General features: G+C 33.3%; 2 protein-coding genes across 8 annotated transcripts; one reads left to right on the forward strand and one right to left on the reverse strand.

Annotated features, from left to right (window-relative positions):
- The first annotated feature begins 5635 nt into the window (after positions 1–5635).
- On the forward strand, positions 5636–11070 carry LOC130940945 (probable disease resistance protein At4g27220). Its single transcript, XM_057869241.1, has 5 exons — positions 5636–5818; positions 6062–8854; positions 9195–9464; positions 9603–10655; positions 10774–11070. The coding sequence occupies exons 2-5, from the start codon at positions 6068–6070 to the stop codon at positions 10795–10797; spliced, it is 4134 nt and encodes a 1377-aa protein (XP_057725224.1). The 5' UTR covers positions 5636–5818; positions 6062–6067; the 3' UTR covers positions 10798–11070.
- Positions 11071–12154: 1084 nt separating this feature from the next.
- On the reverse strand, positions 12155–19659 carry LOC130940947 (pantoate--beta-alanine ligase-like). 7 transcript variants are annotated; one of them, XM_057869244.1, is made up of 8 exons: positions 19568–19659; positions 19340–19435; positions 17995–18107; positions 17416–17605; positions 15858–16502; positions 15134–15247; positions 14768–14899; positions 13177–14041 (listed from the first exon to the last, which is right to left on the reverse strand). In XM_057869244.1, exons 5-8 carry the CDS (start codon positions 16425–16427, stop codon positions 13907–13909), a joined length of 951 nt encoding a protein of 316 aa, XP_057725227.1. In that variant the 5' UTR covers positions 16428–16502; positions 17416–17605; positions 17995–18107; positions 19340–19435; positions 19568–19659; the 3' UTR covers positions 13177–13906. The 7 variants fall into 7 exon arrangements, 5 of the variants coding, with proteins under 5 accessions (XP_057725227.1, XP_057725225.1, XP_057725228.1 ...); XR_009070466.1 differs by lacking the exon at positions 17995–18107 and adding an exon at positions 12155–12809 and having other exon boundaries at positions 13803–14041; positions 19340–19609; XM_057869242.1 differs by lacking the exon at positions 17995–18107 and having other exon boundaries at positions 19568–19647.
- Positions 19660–23251: the final 3592 nt, after the last annotated feature.

A 23251-nucleotide genomic window follows, 5' to 3' on the forward strand; every position in this document is an offset into this window, starting at 1 on the left:
TCCTATAAAATTAGTACCGAAATTCTTGTCTCAGTCTCCTCTATCACATTTAGCCATAAAAATCACATTTTGAGCTTTCTAGAATAAATTCTCATTTATGGGTTAATTAGCCGTTAATTAACTGGGTTTTACAAAAGTAAATTACATATGCAATAAGTAGAATTGTTTCTACATCTGAATCACACTCAATTATTGTGTCCATATTTCTAGTATCTGGTGCATCTATTGAGAAAATAATGGCTAAGATTCAAAAGATGAAAATGATCACTAGTGATTGTAAACCCCGTAAAACTGACGAATAATTAATCAATAAATTAATTTTGGTTAAATTACATAGTTAGTCCCTACACTTTCAGTTAAATTGTAAATTGGTCCCTACACTTTAAAAGTTTGTAATTGAGTCCCTAAAGAGAATTAAAATTTGCAATTTAGTCCCCACCGGTCAAAAAGTGTTGATTTAACAGAATATTCTTAGTAATGAGGTAAAGCTAGTTAAAACAAGAATTTTGACACTAATTTTAAAGAATTTGGCCCAAAAATAGGCCGAACGGGCCAAACCAGACGAATCGAGCTCATATTGGGCCCAAGCCCAACTCAACTCCATTTAATCAAGTGAGCACAACCCATTTTCTCTCCCCATACATGCAAGGAACGTTGAAACATTTCAGCAAGGGGAGAAAGAACACTCTTCCATTTGAAAACCCTCACTCAATCTTTGATTCCACACAACTTCTCGATCTAAGTTTCGATCGCTGTACTATTTGCGGCCACGCGACCGCAGCATCGAACTCTACAAAGCCCAGTCAATAATTAGGTAAGGAAACCAATTATGTGTTCTGATTTCTTCCTTTCTGATTTCGAAATTTATGAGCAATTATGTTGAAAATTTTTTAATTCCGGTGTTTAGGCTCGAATTAGTTTGAGAAAAATGCTTAATCTTGCTTCATTGGTGCTTGAATAAGGTGAGAATTCTAGAACCCTAGTTAAATCATTGATTTTGTATTTTGGGTATTAAGTTTTGGTTTACATATGTGGAAATGTGTATTAGGTGTGTGTATATGTAAATTGGAGCTTGATTATGAACATTAGAGTCTTGGTAAAGCTTTGGATGTCATTGCTTTGGATCCTTGGGGTTGAGTTTTGAACCTTTTGGTGGTGCCTTTGGGCTATACGAGAAAATCGGCTAAGGTATGGTTTAGGTTTCTCGTATTTAATCTATAATATCTTGTGAAAACTTAGGCTAGATGACCTTAAGATAGGTGTGAATGCATGAGTATGTTGAATGCTTAGTACCTCTGCTGATAATTGTTGATATAGATTGTGTAATTATTTTGGTGGTTGATGTTGGAGATGAAAATGGAATGTTAAATGATGACTTAATGATAGTTGATAAAGTGATGAGAATGGGTATGTATATGTGATGAATTATTGATGATTTTGTTGGTTTTGGTAAGTAATATATGTAAGAGATTGGTGTAAAATTGAGGTATGATTTGGTTGTGGTAGGATGTGGGGCTGTGATTTTGTGATATGGCATGTTTTGGAACTGATTATGGGCATAGGGAGTTGGCTTTGAGTTGTGTTTTGATAAAAATAGAGATTTGGAAGATTTTGTAAAAAAATCTTATTTTTGGCCAAATTTCGGCAAATCTTAACTTGTCTTCCAAACCCCCAAATTGTTTCAAACTTGTTTTATATGAAAATTGGGTCCGTGAGGTTTACGCCGTTCGAAGAACAGATGAAAAATGTTTTAAAATAAGAAAGTTATGCGCGTCAGAAATTTGGTATGTAAAATTAAAATTCTGCAGACTTAACCATTTTTTGACTAATCTGCAATGTATGCATACGCGGACCCCTCCATACGTGGACGTTTGATTCTGTCCAGCGTACCTACGTACGCGAATAAGGTAATGCATACGCATGATGGCCAAATTGCACTCCCACGAGTACGCGTGGCCCACGCGTACGCATGCCCCCTGTTTTAGCAAACATGAATTTTGTGTTTTAAAGCTTAATTTCAAACCTCTAAACCTCTATTTTCATCCTTATAGCCTTAGATCTTAATAGTATGCCTAGTAATGAGATGAAGCTAGGAAAAGGTGGTAACTTAGGGATGAAGTAAGCTTGGAACATGACGAATTAAGAATGAAAAGTGCGAAGATGTGGCTGAATTGAGGGGTGAATGTTGAGACTGACAATGACTGGGTATGGCCGGAATGGTCGAGATGGCAAGGTTTGGGTGCGAACTCGCTTGCGTGTTAATTGAAAATGAGTTCGGATGGCAATTTGAGGACGGTTGATTCCCTCTCTTGTTGTGATGGGATGTGCAGAAGGTGAAAAGGTACTCTCCTTTGTATTGTTTCCCCCACATTCTTCTATGGTTGCAAGGTGGAAAGGCACACTCCTTCGATTTAGAAAGGCACTCTCCTTCATGAAACCTCCAGGAGAAGGTGGAAAGGCACTCTCCTTCGTTAAAGTTCCTTCTGAAAATGTGCAACCTAGAGACAAATGTCAGGGTTAGCTACCAGATATGTCGGATTCTAGCAAAGTAACCGACGCGTGAGCTCACGGCTAGTAGGATGGACATTCATCATATACATATGTATGCTTTGTTTGCTTATGCATTAATTGGGCTTGCCTATGTGATTATTATGCTTACTTGCTATATTTGCTACCTGTTGTATCTGTAATCTACTTGTGTCTGCTTTTTCTGCTTTGCTTATATGTGTGGTTCTACTAGAGTTTGAGATGATTATGGAGGAAGGGAATAGTTAAGGGTTTTAGTTAGAAATTGGTTAAGTTTAACAACCTTAGAAAACTACTCCTGTTTATGGTTTCCGTTTTAATTCTTTAAGTTTTATAATTTAAGTGACGACGTTCTAGGATTGCCTCTGACTTTTTCGAGATCTTATATCTTATGTATGCGGGACTATTACCATGTTGGAAGCTTCTGATAGCGGAGATCCTTGTCTTTGGGGATTTATTTTGGATATATGTATATATGTAGATACTTTTATCTCTACTGCTTATGTATTTGATATATTAACTTCCTCTTAGAGGCTATTTTAGAGAAATAGGTTATGTAACTGTATTCTGAACTTATTTTGAATTTTCTTATATATATGTATATATACTTATGTATTTGTACATGTTCAATAATATTTATATTTATATCAATAATTATGAATAATAAAAATATAATTAATTTAAATATAAGTGAGTATAAAATTAAAATAATATCTAATAAAATTATTGTATATTTTTAATATATAATTAATAATTAGTATTTAGAAGAATAAAAAATAACTTAGTGACAAAAAAAAGCATACCATAACAAAGAGAATTTGAGTTCAAATCACATTTTTATCAATTTTAAATTTTTTATCCAAATGATTCGATTGGATCGATTTTCATCAGATTTGATCGGGTTTCACCGATTCTTAATTTTTGGCAGTCTTAAGACTAGATCAAACTGATTGAGAGTCTAACTCATCAATTTTTTGATCGGACAAGATAACTATGAGTCTATGACCCAAAAAACATATCATTAAAAGAAATAGAAAGAAAGTAGAAAGAAAGAGTGAAGGAGTAACAATGGATGAGAGCAATGGATGAGGCAGTGAGTTATTGTCTCAGCTTTTTGAGAAAAAATGGGACAAGTTTCTATGACCGCTAGCAACCTGGTATAAGATGACAGCATCTCAATAAGAGGATGAAAGAATTAAAAACTAATTGCATAGTCTGATTGAACCGTGTAAGTGCTCATTTCATTTGTCATTTATAAAAAAAGAATACATTATCAAAATTACCCATCTTATTTGTCGATATATATAAGTATATAACTATAAAGATGATAACAATAACAAAATCCTTAAAAAAATAGTATTAATTTGACAAAAACTATATATATTCTAAAAAAATTTTAGAAGTCAAAATTATTTTTATAAAAAAAGATATTTTATTTTTAATATTTAAAAGATAAGACATTTTATTATTAAACTAATATTATCTTTTGAGATTTTTTTGCAATTTTTAGTTCTTAGTTATTTTTGTTAACTTTTTCACACGATTTTTTTTATAATTTATTAAGTAAATTGTCAAATTCGTTTGTGAAAAATCATGTTTTTAAAATTAATTCTAAAAGATTTTTTTAATCAAATTCGCTTTTTAAAAAATTTTAAGTTAATCATAATAGTTCTTTCGTCACTTCCATTGACAACGTCAAAATTTTTTGATGTGACACGTTAAGTGACACAACATTCACCACAATACATATTTGACGGTTTTAACTAGTAGCTAATATGATAAGTTTATGCAATTATATTAAATTAATCTCAAATTAAAAGACTTTGAGACATTGAAATTTGTTAATTTGAAGTTAAATTGATTTAATTTCATAAATTTATTATGTATTGTAGTGTTATTTAAAATATCATATCAACAAATTCTGACGACATGAGCAATAAAAGTGATAAAATGACTAATTTGATAAATTTAAAATTTTTAAAAAATAAATTTGATTAAAAAATCTTTCATGCTTTTAAGGATAAATTTGTTCATTTACTCATAATTTATTCTTATATAATATTTATACATTGAATATCTTTATAAATTTTAATTTTCTAACAAAATTTATTATCTTTATCATTTTGACATATGTTCTCAAAAATAAAAATATTTGTAGTTACACTTTTATAGTTTTGTCGGCAACAGATTTTATTTTATTTTTAATTAGGAAGACTTGAAGTCAATGGTTGAGCTGATCGAGCAATAATTCCTCTGGATTCCACTACCTATGCACACTTCCAAGTTCCAACTTGTTTCTTCCCATTTTCCACTGCAGCCGTGTGTATTTGGAAAGTGAAAAAACTTCTTTAAGTAGCGTTTATTTTGAGGTACTAGGATAGAGATTCGGAGATTGAGATACAGTATTATGTTTGTTGGCTCAGAGATTGGTACTAAAATTTCTGTCTCTATCCCTAAAATTTCAGTATTTCAGTACCTCCAAAAAGTAGAGACACAAAAGACTGAAATTTTTAAAGACGGAGACTGAAATTTTAATAACATTTTATACTTAAAATACCCTCATTTCAATTAATTAATTCTAATTTTATTCTTTTTGCAAATTAAATTAGAGTTTTATTCTCGTTTCAATTTTTGTCTCTCACTTTGCACCAAACAGAACACTGAAATTTATTTCGATCTCTGTATCTTAGTCTCTGTCTCTCAGTCTCAATCTTTCAGTTTCTGTCTCCCTACCAAACGCTACCTAACGGAATATTGGAGGTCCTCTTTTTTCACCTCTCTGGCTTCTTTTTTTTTTTTTTCACCCTTGCCTTAATAATAGGAGTGTTGGTGGTGCAGCTGGATCAATTTAAAAAAAAAAAAACAATTTGATCTAAAATATATAATTTGTTATAGTTTAAATTGTATCAGTTTAATTTTATTTTTAGGTCCAATCTAAATTATTACGATTCGGATATGTTCGATTTATTTAATTTAAAAAAAAACAAAATTTTAAGATTTTATTTTTGAAAAAAAAATAACTTTAAATTGATAAATCATATAAGTAAATGAATATTATTTTATATTCACAAAATTCTGGTTCATTTTCTATTAGGTAGCATAAGCTGATTGACATACAATAGAGATTGAACTACAATTGGTGAAGCTTCAGTTGGCTGAACCAAAAAGGGATAGGTGGAAGATAACCAAGGATCAGTGAAGATTTTGATATTGTCTCCTGTGCCAATTCTCCAGTGGAGTCCTTTTTCAAGAACTTTTCTTCCTTGCAGAATACTTTGCCAACTCCAAGAAAGTATCAGATTTACTTTATTTTACGTAAATAATGTTATTTAATTAGTTGATACTTGATAGTAGTTATGTTGCCATCATTAATTCGATTATGTTGTGTGTTGTTTTAGTCTATTTACAACTTGCTTCAATAGTTCTATCACAAATATATAATGTCTGGAGCTAAAAATAATAGTAAAGATGGCTATTATGCCTTTAATATAATAAATTGCTCTTAACGTAATCTATTTTATGTACAACATTCCAGAAAAAGATGGAAATTGTCACTGCTGTTGCTGGAAAAGTTGTAGATCTCACAGTTGTTCCTATTGGACGTCAACTTGGTTACCTAATCTTCTACCGCACCGATGTCAACAAACTCAAAACCAGTGTTGAGAAGTTGAAAGCAAAGATCGATGACACCAACATCTCTGTTGAAGCAGCTAAACAAAATGGTGAAACTACTCCGTTTCCTTCTGTCCAGAAATGGATTGAGGATGCCGAAGAAACTGTTGCTGATGCAACTGCACTGATACAAAAGGAAGCCCAAGGAGAAGGTAGCTGCTTGAAGTGGCCATTTCCAAACCTATGTAAAAGATACAGTTTGAGCAGGGAAGCAAAAAAGTTGGAAAGAGATGTTTCCAATGCCATGTTAGAGGGAAAATTTGAGAAATTGTGTTACCGTTCTCGTCCTGAAATGTCACTCCCTCCATCTTCTAGAGATTATGAAGCGATGTGGTCAAGAACGTCAACGCTGGATGAAGTTAAGCAGGCATTAAAGAATCCTGGCATGTGTATGGTTGGGGTGTATGGCATGGGTGGAGTGGGTAAGACAACACTGGCAAAAGAGTTAGCTTGGCAAGCAGAGAAAGAATGTTTATTTGGTGTTGTGGTTATGGCTGTTATAACCAGTACCCCAAACTTGAGAGGCATCCAAGGCCAACTTGCTGATGGATTGGGTTTGAAATTTGATTCTGAGACTGAAGAAGGCAGAGCAGCAGAGTTATGTAAAAGGATACACGGGGAGAAGAGTATTCTTGTTATTCTTGATGACATTTGGGGTGAGCTTGATTTGACAAAGGTGGGGGTTCCTTATGGTGATCAACACAAAGGATGCAAGTTGGTGCTAACGGGTAGAGATCTTAATGTGCTGCATAGGATGGGTACTCAAACAGATTTTCCACTTGGAGTTCTGTCTGAAGAAGAAAGCTGGAGTTTGTTTGAGACTATGGTGGGTGATGTTGTTAGACACGACAGTATAAAACCCATTGCAGTTGAGGTTGCCAAATGCTGCTTTGGTTTGCCCCTTTTGATTGTTACCGTAGCAAAAGCTTTGAGGAAAAAGGAGGATGAAAAATATTGGAAGGATTCCCTGAAGAAATTAAGGAAATTTGATCCTCAAAAGTTTCATAAAAGTGTCTACGACAGCTTGGAGTTTAGTTATGATTGTTTAGAGAATGAGGAACTGAAGTCACTTTTCATGCTAAACGGTTCTTTGGTGGATTGTTTCTCCAAATCTGATGGTAGTTTCAACACTCAAAAACTGCTTCCATTTTGTTGGGGGTTAGGCTTATATAAAGATGTGCACACGTTGCTAGAAGGAAGAAACAGGCATCATGCATTGGTAAATGACCTTATTGCTTCTTCATTATTGCTTGACAGTGGAACGGAAGGTGTTAGAATGCATGATCTTGTTCGTGATGTTGCTAAATTAATTGCTTCTAGAACTTTTCCTACTTTTGATGAGCAAGAGTTCCGTAATATCAACAAATGGCCTAATGAAGATCAACTTCAAAAGTATCATCACATTATTTTGCCACATTGTCGTATTAGTAAGTTTCCTGATGAGAAATTGGAGTATCCAAACTTGAAACTATTTTTCCTTCAATCAGTGGTTGGCAAACTGAATGTCCCGGATAACTTCTTCTCAGGGATGAGAGGAGTAAAGGTGCTTCATTTTGATATTGGATATTATGCTTTCCATCCCCTACCTTCATCTCTTCGACTCTTGGCAAACCTCCGCTCATTAAAGCTATCTGGACATTTTGAAGGCTTGGCAATGATAGGAGAGCTCACAAGTTTAGAAATTCTTGAGTTAAAGGATAAAGTAATCAAGGAGCTTCCAAAAGAAATAGGACATCTCACTCAATTGCGGTTGCTCAATGTTAGAAGGTGCGAAAGGCTAAGGCTCATCCCCAAAAATCTTTTATCAAACTTGAAGTCGTTGGAAGAGTTGTATATGTGGGATTGCAATATTAAATGGGAGGCTGAAGGAAGCAACAAGAGCAGTAACAATGCAAGTCTGTATGAGCTGAAGAATTTGCACAAGCTAGCAACTCTGGAATTAAAAGTTGAACATGGTTCACTTTTGCCAAATGACTTGCATAACTTGGCAAATCTGGAAGGATTCAAAATAATTATAGGCTCATCAAAGAACAATTATATGAATAGTTACCCTGTATGGCCAAGATCACTTATACTTAAGGGTGCTTCAACCGCATACATTTTACAGAATGATGTGGTTAAAGTGTTGTTGTCTTCAGCTGAGTACTTGGACATATATGATTTGGAATGCCTTGAAGATATCTTTCCTGGACTGCATGGGGATGGTTTTGCGGAATTAAGATCTATGAGCATAAGATGTACAGGTTTGCGGTGTATAATTAACTCAAATTTCAACCATTTCCAACTTACATTCCCTAAATTGGAAAAATTGAATTTGGACACGCTGAATAATATGAAAGAAATAAGCCATGGTCCATTTCCCAGTCACTCTTTTCACGCACTGAAATCTATTGTTGTTTCAAGGTGTGATGTGTTAAACCATATATTCTTGTGGTCTCAGATAGGACACCTTTCTCAACTTCAAAATATGGAAATTTCTGAATGTCAATCTATGCAAGAGATTGTAGCTGGTGGAATGCTTGAGATGGAAAATATTGTGCTCCCTCAATTGCGTTCTGTTTCCCTGAAAAGCTTACCTAGGCTTGTTAGTTTTTCTTCAGTCCCTATGACAAGTGATGATATGGGATTCGTTCCTGTGGCACTATTTGACAATAAGGTAAAATCTTGATTTATAAAAACTAGAATATCCGATTCCAAAATATAATGGATGTAACGAAATATGTGATGGTACTGTTCTTTGATGTATCATGTCACTGCCATGTTGCATATATTTCTTCAATTTGATGTAGATTCAGTGTCTATTTTATTAGGAGCAAGTAATTAAGGTGTGTTTGTGAATTGAGACTTTGAAGGGTAAAAATTTAAATAGAAAAAGAAATTTCACTTTACACTTCAAGTCATGTATGTTCTATTCCGTTCCATTCCCTAACATGTGCATATCTTAGCAAGAAAAAATTAGATTATTTAATGTTCTTAGTTTCCCATCATGTTAATAGGTTGCAATGCCCAACATTGAAACCATGGTATTGTTTGAGATCAACATATATAAGGTGTGGGATGACGGTCTTCCGATGCACCATTCTTTCATGAAAAACTTGACAAGTTTGACAGTTGAGGGGTGTGAAAACTTAATAACTTTATTCCCATCCTCAGTGGCTACAGCACTTCAGAAACTGCATCATCTTAAAATCATGTCTTGCCCATCTCTAGAGCAAATATTTGACCAAGAAGAAGATCTGGAAAATCACCGTTCATCGCTTGAACAGGTGATCATTATCCTACTTATAAACAACATTATAATAAGTTGACTATTTGGACCTTGTGTTCTTGATTTACTGTAAAATGTTGACTAGTGGTTTGAACTTTGAATTTTATACTTGTGTGTAATGAATATTTTATTGCAGGTCATGCTTCCAAACTTGAAGATAATAGAAGTTCAGGATTTGCTCAACTTGAAGTCACTATGGGCCAATCATATGTCTCCAAATTCATTGCACAAGCTATGCAAAATGAGGATCATAAATTGCCCCAAGTTGATTAATGTATTCCCATCTTCAGTGATAAAGCGCCTAATAAATCTGGAGACACTGCTAGTTACCAAGTGTGGTGAATTACAAGTTATATTTGAAATACAAGAGCCAAGTACAGATACTACCAGCCAGCAACAGGGACTACCAACTCGTTTGAGAACACTGGATTTGAGTTTTCTTCCAAAGCTAAAATACATATGGAGTAAAGATCCTCATGGAATTCTAAGCTTTCAGAATCTCTGTGAAGTCAGAGTCTTCGATTCTCAAAGCCTGGAACATGTCTTCCCAGTATCTATGGCCAACGAGACTCACCAATTCAAAGTGCTTGAAATATATTGCTGCGGGGTAGAGAATATTTTTGATAAGAGTGAATTTGGCAGATTGAAGGATGCTCATATTGAGGTATTGACATTGAATAGTTGTGATCATTTGAAAAATATATTCCCGTCCTCTGTGAATTTTCAAAATTTGGATGGGTTATATGTGGAATGGTGCAAGGAACTAGTAAACATCATGACCCCATCGATGGCCGCGAGTTTGACGAGCCTTCGAGTTTTGAATATATCTGAGTGTGACATGATAGAGGAGATTATTGCAAGTGACCATAATAATAATGCTGATGTTGATGATGATGGCGATGCACTGAGTGAGATTGCTTTTATGAAATTGGAGAAATTGGAATTGTCCAACTTACGAAGCCTCAAGTGCTTTTGCAAAGGAACTTACAGCTTCAAGTTTCCGTCACTTCATAGTGTAACTGTACGGTATTGTCCCATGATGGAGACTTTCTGTGATGGAAACTCAAAACTCTATGCACCAAGGCTCACAGAGGTAATCTCATCACGGGGCATATACGAATATGACACACCTCAACGCCGTTGGGACGGTGACCTTAATACTACTATACGAAATATTTTTATCCACAAGGTAAGGAGGAGTCTACATATATGTATATAAATCAAACATCATAATCTCTAATAATCCTATTATTGTTATTATTATTACTACATTAACTCTTTCTACTTTACATTCTTACATCTTCCAGGCTCAGGCTCGCTTAGTCGCTTGACATGCCAAAGTTCAGAGCAAGATTTGAGTCTGCTGCCATGAGTCTTTTTTTTTTTCGGTCTTGGTGCTGCCATGAGTCTGAAGATATGGAATGCTACTTATAGTCCTCACTCACATCATGATAAATATTCATATCATGGTTATTGAATAGTATTTTGGTAATATAAATTAAGGAACAAATTATCTTAATCTTGTTTGAGAGAAAAATGTATATTTATAAATAAAAAAATAGTAATTGATAGGAATATTTTAATTCTTTTTTTGTTTTGAGACAAAGGATAATAGAAAGTTTAGAAATTCTGGAGAACTAAACAAAAAAAAATGTTGTTACTTAAATGCTTTTTATTTAAAAAAAATGATGTATTTTAAGAGATCTGTACTATATATTTATTACGTTTTATATAAATAGTTTATATTTATAAAAATAATTTCTTATTATAATAATAAAAGTTTATCATATTATATAAGGGATATTACATTTTCTGTTTTCTTTTTTACCCCGAAACTTTAGCATTCCCTCAAAATCGTCGTTTCTTTAGAGGTCAAACACATAGTATGAAGAAACAGAGATGACATGATAAATTATCATATTTTATCTTCAAATTTTGTTAACAAGTATCTTTACTTCTTTACTATACTAGAAGTTTCATATGTTATAAAAAAAAAATTATATAATAAATACTTTAAAAACTTACAATTTTAACTTTTCATTATAAATTTTTTATATTTTGGAATACTTGTTAAATAAATTCTTTATTTTCCGACGCAAAGGATGCTTGAAAAGAAAGTTCTCCTAATCTAGTGCAATGGAACAATATCAAATTTCAACCTTAAATATGGCAAAGAAACAATTTTTTTTTTTTAAGAAATGTTGGATGACAAAGTCTTTTACTATTTTTAGTAGTCAAGTACAACTAAATCCTATTATATGTACACTCTTTTTTCTTCATAGCACCTTCCTAGTTCTCCTCTTCTTTCTTCTCCTTTAAAAATATGCCCAACTCAAAATTTTTATTTTTGTTCTTTTATTATTTAACTAAAAAACCTGTCTATGTATATAAAAATCCCAATAAGGTTGGGGATTTGTGATGTTCAACAATCATTTTTAATGATGCTAACCCAACCTTATTACAAGATGTATATTATTTTACATTCTTTCAATAAATTAACCAATCATTAAAATAAACAAACTTTTAAAGTAAAATAATCAATTTGTTCATCCAAACATTTACCAGCATATATTTTAATTCTTTCATTTCTATTTTGGTTACAAATGTAAGACTAGTTTGATTATATTATTTGAGAAGTTTGATTATAAAAGTGATCAAGTTTGATAATATTATTTAAAATGATTGACACTTTAGCCGTCACGCCCTTCTTCTCACCTCGCGACTCACCGTTGTCGCGCTTGTACCTCTCGCCGTCATCTATGATTTCTCGTTCTCCCATATTTCTTTTTCGAGCAATGCTAGGGGTCAGCAATATTTGTTATTGGTAGCCATCAACTAGCCATCAATGATGATTTGATGGTGTGAGATTGGTGTGAGATTTCATCCAATGGCTCACCTTTCTCTGCTGGTTACATGCTGACCAAAATGCAATAAAATTGCTGGCTCCTAGACTTTTCCTTCTTTTTCTTTTTGAATAGATGAATTTTTTGTTATAAATAAATAAGCAGCCCGTTTAGGCGCTTTTTATTTTTGTTATGGAGGAAGGATTGGGGTAGGACGGGAATATGAGGTGCGGGTGAGTTTTACCAACTTGTGGGATCAGTTATAGACAAATCGGACGGTCCGAAATTTCGAAGCTAAATCGGACGGTCCGCATCGTTGCAACAAATCGGAGGGTCCGATCTGTCCCTCTCTCACCACGTGTCGCGTTGATGTTGCTCCCCGCAACGGTGCCCCATAACCCAGCATAAGGCTTTGCTGTATGTAGTCACACCCTCCGATCTTAGCTTCTTCTCCATCCCAGCAAAATACCAGCTCCCATCTTCTTCTTCCTGTAGACCATCTTCTTCCTCCCAAGGTAGCAGAAAAAAATTATTATTATTATTATTATTATTATTATTATTATTATTAATTCAGAATTATTTGGTGTTGTTAGAGATTTTGTTATATTATAATTGTTTTTGTTAGGTCAAATTAAGAAACATAATCAGTGACATTATTATTATTATTAGTATTATTATTATTATTTATTATTATTATTATTATTATTATTATTAATTCAGAATTATAATTCAAAAAACATTAAACTATTCAATTCGGACAGTCCGAATTGATTAACGAATTATATATATAAAAAAAATAAAACGGACGGTCCGATTTGTTACATTCAAAATTCGAATTTTTTTTCTTGCAAATCGGACCGTCCGATTTGCAAATTCTATTTTCTCTCTCATACAAGTCGTATGGTCCGACTTGTTACCTTAGCATGTCAGAAAATTCTGTCCCACAATAACGTTAAACACCCCTTTATCCCATAACTCAGCACAACACATTCTTCTCTCCAATAACCAAAAAAATGAGCCCCGTTTAGGTCTAGTGATTTGTGTTAAATCAGCCCATCCGGCAAATGGGGTCTGCTAGACAAAGTAGACCGATCCATTTAAGCTTGTTTATTTTTTGCATGCTTCAACGGGCGGGCCTACCCGTTTTGACAGCCTTGATAGGTGCTCATCCATCATAGAAAAGTATGCTGATTCTAGTAGCCATATGATATCAGGTGCTAAACGTATCTAAACATTTTTGCATGAACAAAGCTTACCCATTAAACAAAGAAAAACAAAAAGTGAAACACTTGTATAACAATCCTGACAATTCCCTTTTACTAACTCTCTCGCAAGCCATACCTTTTCATTTCTTCTTTCTATAGTTTATGATTTCATTACACTATTGTCACCGAGAACAACCATCAGTATGTTCTATTATTAATTTATTATCAGCCAACTATAACGTCAAGGTAAACAAAATAAATCTACCAGTAATGAAGAGTAATTCATACCAGGAAAGAGGGGGGAAAATGTGGTGTATCATTGCATTGTGCATGAGCTATTACCACGTGGAGCATACTAGAGAGCTAAGATGAGACATGGTAGCTTAACTATATCATTTTCTCACATCCATTTTGAAGTTAATTTCCATGTTGTCTATAAGTCTCACTTTCCCAAACCATGCTGCAACACACAAGACAACTGGGCCATTGATAAATTCCACTTTCTCCAGATTCTCTTGATCAACAATCTGAAGAAAAATGCATCTATCTAGTTAGCGTGCATCTAAATCAATTTCTTTTCAGTATTCACTCTATTTCTTGGGACAAAAGTGTCTTTTCAATGTTCTTAATTGATTCTTTGGAAGCCATAGAATACACTACCCCAAAAGAAAATTGTGTGTTGATGATGGATCTTGCTGCTAACTGAAATTGGTGCATAAAAAAGAAAAAAACAGCATTTTGAGTTGCCTGGATATTCTTTCAAGTTTCAATTCACGTTACTCCTTCTATATATGTGTAAGTGCAGACAATTTTGTTCCATTACACGCAAATCAGGAATATCCAAATATGCCGACCCCACTTAGTGGGACAAGGCTTTGTTGTTGTTGTTGTTATCCAAATATGAAATTTCTCGAAGTTACTTATATTAAAAATTTGTCCAACATTGTTATTTATAATAATAACTAGAACCATAATCATGTTAAATCATCTAATGAATTCTCAGGATCATCCATAGAAAGAAAAAGGACAACAGCAATGAAAGGAAATCAAATTTCCCTGACCAATTATGCAACTAATATCTTTAGCAATAATCATATTGCACATCACTTGTAAATATCTAATAATATATTGACTGAGACTGAAATATTTTTTAAGTTGAATATGTAATTAAACTATAGATTGCATGTGCATTCAAGGAAGTTTATGTGATTATCTCATTGAATAATCCAAATTAACTGACTACAAGCACTCACCTCAGCATAATCAATCTGTCCACCAGCCTCAGTAACACATTGGACCACTAAGTTTCTCAACTTCTCACAATGCACCTGACCATCTTCTACTGCTGATTTAACTTTTAACAAAGATTTATTTATAGATAGTGCCTGCAATGGATTGAAAGGGGTGGCAAAAGTTTTGCTAGTTACAGGTATGAGGATAACGATATTAACAATTTTATAAGGTGTAGTGAAGTTAGAAATCTCAAGGATAACATGTTAAAGATTTTATGATCCCAGTGTTACGATTATCATTACTATCGTCACATGTGCTTTATGTTAAATACCACGACTAACTTGAACTAATTAAAGCATACATATTTGAATAAAATAAAATCATACATTTTGCCTCTCTTTCGTAGAAAGCCGCACATTACGCGAACTCATTGCCAGGCCATCATTCTCACGTGTTATTTCGGAACCAACAATTTTAATGGAAAAATCAAGATCTCGAACCTACAAGAAATTAATCAGTTAGTCTGTAAGAAGTATGAATCAATATCTAATTACAGGGGCGAGAGTAGAGCATCGAACTAATCTAGCAGACAATATTTTCTTCAAGAGTGTTTAACCTCCCAAATCAAAGTGATACTATTCACTTGGTAGAAATTATTAGCTGGGACAAGGAAAACTTTCTTCAATCAATTGGCATAACTATCATGTAAAATGATTTTAGATCCCTGCTTATTTAACAAAGTTTGTCTTTCTAAACAAAATAACAATGTGATATGATTAATCATGCAGATCAGATAATTCCCAATGCATACAAAACCTGAAAACCACTGTCAACCCATGTATTGGGTAAAGAACAACAATATAACTTATCTTAGAGATACCGGGCAACTAAATAAAATATAACACAATTAAATTATCATAGTTGGGTATCTAATACGCAGTCATCATTACAGTCCATCTACTTTGTAGCAGGAGCAGATATCAACACTATCGTTAATCACTTAAAATATGTGTAACAGAGTCTAATCAAATAATTAAAATCTGTGTGTGTGTGTGCGTGCGCAAAATCAGGAACAAATTAAAACTAGAGGAACTTTCAACATATTATTACCATTCTTTGAATAATTCGCCACTGCTGATAATCTTTTTTTCCAAAGACAGCTACATCAGGCTCCACTATGTTAAATAACTTGGTCACAATGGTAGCAACACCTCTAAAAAAGATAGGTCTGCTATTTCCACAAAGACCCTTTTGAAGATTTTCAACCCTAACCCAAGTTTCATGCCCGAGTCCACCTTGGTCAACACAAGACACCATTTTGTCACCCTCAATTGCAACATTACTATTCTTCTTATCATTTCCATAGTCATACAAATTGTGGGGATGGAAGACAACATCAACACCACCAGGAACAGACATGAGCTTTCGGATATCACCATCAAAGTCAGAAGGGTATGTAGAAAGGTCTTCATTTGGTGAAAATTGCCCCGGGTTTACATAAATTGAAACAGCTATAACATTCGCATGCTTGTGAGCTTCTCTGACAAGGGTAAGGTGGCCCTCATGAAGGTAGCCCATGGTAGGCACAAGTCCGATGACCTTCCCCTGGCATCTCATGGCCCTTGACCATTTCCTCATCTCGTCCTTGTTGGAAATCACCAGTGGCTCTTTGGGTGCCATTGGGATGGTGGTTTGGAAGCAGCCTTGGAGTGATTTGCCCAAGTACCTCAATTAAGTTTGTATTTTCCCCTGTTTCTGAAAAAGATGTGTTTTCAAGTCAAAAGGAAGCAAAAGCATTTGGATAAATGCAAAGATGCTGGAGCCATTCCATTGCCTGAGATATTTTCATATGTTCCTGAAGTTGTTACAGATCTAAATAGTTTAGATATAAGGCTTGGATAGCATTTATATGTGCCACAATAATCCTCTCGTCATAAGCTAGCTTCTATGATTAAGTCAATACATGCGAAGAGTGTGGAGTCTTGTTGGTAGGCATAGCAAACGGGTTTGTTCTAAGTTCTAACCCAGATTAGATTCTAAACCAGCAACAATTAAAGGAAAATTTGTGGAAGAGTGGAAATATAGTGAAATTAAAAAAAAACGAACTCCATAATTTTATCTTCTAAGAAAGCATACTTTAATAATGTTCATTCCTCTCTAATCTCTATCACATCCTCTATTAATATTAGGCTCAAATTAGGAATACTAGTCCAAAATGTGCGTTATAGGTTCAAATTAAGAATACAATTAGAAGCCATTCCAACAAAGCAAGACCAATTTATAAGTAAATCAATAAATAATTATAGACTAACTGATTACTTGTTATCAACATCACACAATAAAAAAAACGTGCCAGCAGCATCACTCATTGCGTTAACAAATGGAATAATTTGTGCATGTTTCAATTAAAACAACCAACCTTTTAACTTGGAAAGATCTTAATCTCAGCTTTCTCAGCAACGTAGATAAAAAGACCAAATTATACACCGCTGTATAGCATACATACTACTAAACAACAACAAAATCAAAATACCAAAAATAAACGCTAAAAACTTAAAAAAAGCCATTCCTATTTAGTTTCTGGTTTCCTTCTTTCGGTTTAATTTTTTAGTTTTTATTTGGTGTTTTTGTTGTTATATCAGGTGCAAGCAGAAACATAATGTTATACCTGCCGGCTGCCGCTACAAGCCTTCAAGGTTGAGAGCCAGAGCAATGAGTTCAGAACTATGATGTGGTTTTTTGCAAATAAATAAAAGGCGGTTCAGGGATCACCAACCGCTCTTTGGAAATGGCGGTTTAGAAGCAACCTTGGAGTGATTTGCTGAGTATCTCACATAAGCGTGTATTTGCCCCTATTTCTGAAGAAGATAAGAGTTTTCAAGTCAAAATGTAAGAAAAAGCATCGGGACAAATGCAACGATGCTGGAATCATTCCAATGCCTAAAGATTCTCATATGTTCCTGGAGTTGTTAAAGATTAAAATAACGGCATGGGAATTCTACCATATCCTGATTTTTGAGGGGTTGGCTTGCTATAAAGGAGTTTTTCAAATTCTTTTTAAAACTTTGGAATTTAAAAAAAAAGGTTATTGTTATCTGGTTAATTAAAATGGAAATAAAATTCAAAACTTGATAAAAGTGTCATATTACTTGTACCATACCATACCATGCAATTTCTAAGGTGCAGACCCAAGCACCCTCAGGTAATCCGTTTATTTTAAAATTTATTATCACAAACAATTACGTACCTACATTGTCAAAGTTTTTTTATTGCAGATGGCTGCTCATAAGGGTAAGCCAAAAATCTTCTGTAGAATTATGGCGGATGGCATTGTGGAAAATGGCGGAAATTGCAGATTAACTAAAAAAATACATATATGCTTAAAAAAATGCAGAAAATTTGTGTAAGTAATAAATTATAAAATCTAATCAATTTAAACAATTTTTCTACTCATAAGGCATGCAATTAATTCAGTAGCAAATTCAACAAATAAACATAGCATCACGTCATAACACACCAAGAAGCATAAGACATAGAACTTAGAGGGAATTGGAGTCAGGGACTGTTGGTTGTCTTGAAGTAGACATAATGAACCTATGTAAATTGAAATAGAGAGGGGAAAGAAAGATGGAAGAAGAGAGATTTATAACACTGAAACGTTGAAACAGGGGAAAGAAAAAAGGAATAGGAAGTAGGAACAGACAGAACGGAAACGAACCAGAGAGAAAGAGGGAACCGGTGGCAAGCAGCAGCGGCGAGCAGCGAATTCGGTTCGAGTTCGACAGAACTGAAGAGAGAACACGAGAGAATGGAAGAGAGGGAAGACGGAGAAGGAGGAAGTTGAGCCGGAACTTGGTGCCCGGCAGCCCAGAGCAAAGAGGGAGAGAGATAGAAGAGTTTTGGGACCGTTAGAGAGGAAGAAGCTGTTTTCTGTAAAAAGGAGGCTGAGGGGGGTGAGTTGTTGCATTTATGGTTTCCTAAACTATCAAAATAACCCTCAAAGTTTAACGAAAATCCTAAAACATCCGCCATTTCTATTGCGGTCCGGCATGGCGCCACCACAATTGTGGCCACCATTTCGCCGCCGTGAAAAATTTGTTGCGCCGAGAACTGTATGGCGGCGGGCATGAATTCTGCCACCCCATAACGCCATGGTGGCGCCATAATCGCAATTTTAAAACATTGCTCAGATTGTTTTCTTTAATACCTATATTTCTATTTCTTGAATATGCATAAATCCCTTTAAGTCTCCAATTCTAAATTTTGCACTGTTGGACACAACACCAAAAGAATTACGAAAATGGTTCTTAATCATCATCTCATTGCCAGGAAATCATTTGAACCCTTGAACCCCTCATCCATCTAAATTCCATACCCTTAATGTTATGCTACATGACATTCAACAGGCTGAACATATAGTAGGAGCAGATACAAAACTAAAAAGAGTGATATTGCACTTTCAAAGAAATATATATATGCATAATATTAATATTAATGATATGCATACAATATTGCATCTTCATATGCCAGAAAAAGCTTATTGCATTCAATGAAACCAAAATTACAGGTACAAAGAAATGAAAATTAATAACCTAAGCCAAAGATTGGTGATCATCAACATAGAGTGCTGCCGCGGTAGATATGCCCTTTAAGACATTCCTTGCCTCCTCCCATGTAAAAGTTACAACCTAAATGGAAAATTTAAAAACAATATTTCATCGACCAAAGGGAAAGTTGGCATAAATTGTGATAAAGGAATTTAAAAACTTCGTGATGTAACAACAGAACAAATCCCAAAACATTAGAAACTGCAAGTCCACCTGGTTTGCTTGCTGAAAAAAATCGACAAACTTAACTTATATTAACAGTTTATAAAGAATTTTAGGTTCCCAAAAAAATGAATTTCACTACTTCACTCCAAAATGAATGACGCACATATTTTATCAAATAATTAAATAAACAATAGCATTAAAACGAAAATAGAAATAAAGAAGGGGGATATAGAGTTTGTTTAGTTGTCATTAAATTATGGAAAAGTCTAGAGAACCAGTCATTTTTGTATTTTTTGGTCAGCACTTAATCATTAAAATAAAAGTGAGTGATCTTCTATTATTAGATATAATTTCAAATCATTAAAGCCAATTAATGATTACAAAACACTAAAATTACTGGTCCCCTAACATTCTTCTTAAATTATTGAATGAAAAAATATTTAATATATTTGGTAAATTTTTAATAGTAAAAATAAAATTATTAAAAAAATAAAAAATATTTGTTTTAAAAACTATAATTTATATCATTTTTAAAAAAGATAAATATTAATTCAATATTCAAAAAATTCATATGCTAATAAAACAGTACATAAAAGATGTTATTGGCAAGAGTAAATAATATTTTTAACTATTAAAAATTGAGATATTGACAAAATTAACCTTAAAAAATTTAAATTAATATTATACCCATAAAAATATATTCTGTTTGACAAAAATACTTTAACCTGAATTTGTTATTAACTATGTTAAAAGTTACTCATTTATTCATCTTCGTTTTTACAACCACTTGAACCTATTTCCATCCCAATCTTTTCCATCGTGGTTATCGTATTTTTTCAACTTTTTTTCCGTCTCTTAATCGGCTGAAACAATAAAAAATTTCCTAATTCACTTCAAATAGAACTAATCCACCATCTTCTCTATTAATCTCTATCCAATCCTCTAAAGACCAGAAAATAAATAAATAAATAAATAAAGTTGTAGAGTCCATTCATCTTGATATATTTTCTTTTTCTATTCTAATTACACACCCAAATTCTTACCCACTTAGATACACATAAGTTATGCACAAGAAAGAAAAAAGAATAAAAAAATGAAAGGAGAGAGAAGAAAAAATAAAGGAAATGCTAGAGAGAGAGTTCATAGAATAGAAGAAAAGAATAATAGAAGATATGGAGAAGAGAATGATGGAAAGAAAGAAAAGTGAAAATGAGAAGGAAGCAGGGACAGATCTACTTATATTGTAATAGGATGAGTGCCTTCACTATAATTTAAATTTTTTTTTAATATTACATAATAATAATAATATTTATTTATTTGTCCCTATTAAATTATTAAATTTGATCCCATAATAATTTTTTATTCAACTTTTAATACTTGATAGTTCATTTAAAAACTTCATATTAGTCGTGCATCATAATGATAAATTCTCAAATTTAAATGATATTTGTGTTCTTTTTTAGAAATAGACTTGAAAGAATATTATCTATCTATTGGTGTTTTTTTTTTTTTTTGAAATTAGTTTTAATTTTTTTCATAATGATTACACTAATTAAATGAACTTTTTCAATTGTGAATATCATTAAGATCAGAGTTAATTGTATGAAAGGTGAATTTTAAATGTTTTTAAATAATTATTTAATAACATATATATATATAAAAGAGAGATTTTGATTATGTTGTCAATAAAAAATTATTCAATCTTTTTAAAATATAAAATATAAAAAATAAAATTCTAAATTATATGTTATTATTTAAATTACTATTTTAGCTTTTTAATTTGTAATTAGATCTTCTGAAGACTAATCATATTTTATAATAACAAAATATAATTATACCAACAATGTTACGTATACATAAAAAATAATTACTTGTGTAAAATAAAATTTGAAATACAAATACATATTAAAAACAAGTAGATAATTTGATAGCTAATTTTTTAGGTAAGCATAATATTTTTATTATAAAAATTATCATATTATACATATTTTACTCCCACTATCAAAATTTTCTAGATTCGTCATTGGAAGGGAGACGGGGCCAGTGAGAGTCACTGCCACCGCCACTCGAGCACAAGACGAAGAGAGGGACACTACGCAGAGAGAAAATGACAACCGGAGAAGAGAAAGATGGAGGAGGGGACAATGTGAAAAAATGTCACCGTCGACGTTACTACTATTGTTGGTTTGCCAAAATGGTTCAGAAGAAGTTGAGAGGAGGAGTATGAAAGGCAACACGAGAGGCATAGAGAAAGAATAAAAAAGGAAATGTGACCGAGTTGAAGAGTTGCTGCCATCTTTCACTGTTGCAAAAGAGAGCTGTTATTCTGGACTTGCCAATAATACTGGCTGGAGTTGTCCTGCTATCATTCTGAAATTATTCTTGTTCAAAGTCACCTTTAACTTCCTCATCTACTTGGATTTTAACCTAATATCTAATTGGATGTGTTACCTAGATTATTTCTTTATCAATAATAGGTTTACCATTGTAATTATTTTTTAGTGAGAGTACATAAAAAAAAAAAAAGGTACATAGTATATAAGGTGTAATAACTCAACAAATATTTTCTAAGGGGAATTTTTCATTCTCTCCAACAATGAGAAGAACCTATTTCTCTTCCTCTCTTAATCCCTTCTGATTCATCAAACCATCAACATCACAGCTTGAATAGCTTAGGGCATGAGATTTTCTTCATGGTGCGGTGAGCGTGGAGAGCAACCAAGCTGTGAATCAAAAAAAAAAGTTGTGAATTGAGATCAATCCAATTTTGCCATTCTCTTTCTATCCCTAATTTTTCTTTCGACATTTTCTTTCCCCCATTCTTACCTCTTCCTTCAAACTCATCCAATAGAGTTTGATGAGAGGCTATTTCACAAGATTCCTTCTTGGTGAACATAGCTGTTCCGATCAACGAGTTGGAAGGAAGAAGATCTGAATCCCTATTACTCTGTGATTCATTGATTTCTCAAAATGGCAAACATGGCAAACAGATCCTCCCATTGCAGAGGTCGTGGAGCTACATTGGCTTGCTCTCATTGCAACAAGTAAGGCCACACAGAAGATGTATGCTATAAGAAGTATGGGTACTCCTCCCACTTCTACCAATGGCAGCAACATAACACAACCATCAATCACGTGATCACTGAGGGGCATGATGATATACTCAGTGACAAACAATTCCAGCTCAATTGTCTCCAAGAGAACATTGGAATATCAAGATCTGGATTCACTCCAGAGCAAAGATTTGCCTTGTTAGAGTTGATCAAAGACAAAAGTGTGCAGCAACAACCTCATAATGCAAATCAAATTTTGACTAATTCCATTCCCACTTCCACTCCAGGTAAAACCATTGCATTACATTTTAATGCGAGAATTATGAGCATTATCACTCCAAAATCTGCACTATGGATCATTGATTCCGGTGCAACAGATCATGTGACTTTTGACTTAAAAGATTTTGTAAGTTTTCAAAATATTGATCCAATCAATGTGATATTGCCAAATGGAACCAAAACTGTTAGCACCATCATTGGCACAATCACATTCTCTAAAAATTTTTTTCTCAAAAATGTTTTATACATTCCTTCTTTTGATTTTAAATTGATATCTGTGTCAAAGTTAACCTCAAACTTACATTGTCAATTGTTAATCAATGATAAGTGTTGTGAGATACAAGATAGATCCACATCAAAAATGATTGGCATTGCTGAGTATATAGAAGGGTTATATACA

This window comes from Arachis stenosperma, chromosome 7 (assembly GCF_014773155.1).
Source record: "Arachis stenosperma cultivar V10309 chromosome 7, arast.V10309.gnm1.PFL2, whole genome shotgun sequence".
Lineage (NCBI taxonomy): Eukaryota > Viridiplantae > Streptophyta > Magnoliopsida > Fabales > Fabaceae > Arachis > Arachis stenosperma.

Coding starts and splice junctions, on each gene's coding strand:
- LOC130940945 (XM_057869241.1), top strand. CDS start 6,068: ATGGAAATTGTCACTGCTGTTGCTGGAAAAGTTGTAGATCTCACAGTT. Junction 8,855..9,194: donor TGGCACTATTTGACAATAAG/GTAAAATCTTGA, acceptor TCATGTTAATAG/GTTGCAATGCCCAACATTGA. Junction 10,656..10,773: donor GAAATATTTTTATCCACAAG/GTAAGGAGGAGT, acceptor TACATCTTCCAG/GCTCAGGCTCGCTTAGTCGC.
- LOC130940947 (XM_057869244.1), bottom strand. CDS start 16,427: ATGGCACCCAAAGAGCCACTGGTGATTTCCAACAAGGACGAGATGAGG. Junction 14,900..15,133: donor CTACGAAAGAGAGGCAAAAT/GTATGATTTTAT, acceptor AATCCATTGCAG/GCACTATCTATAAATAAATC. Junction 14,042..14,767: donor GACAGATTGATTATGCTGAG/GTGAGTGCTTGT, acceptor ATTTTTCTTCAG/ATTGTTGATCAAGAGAATCT.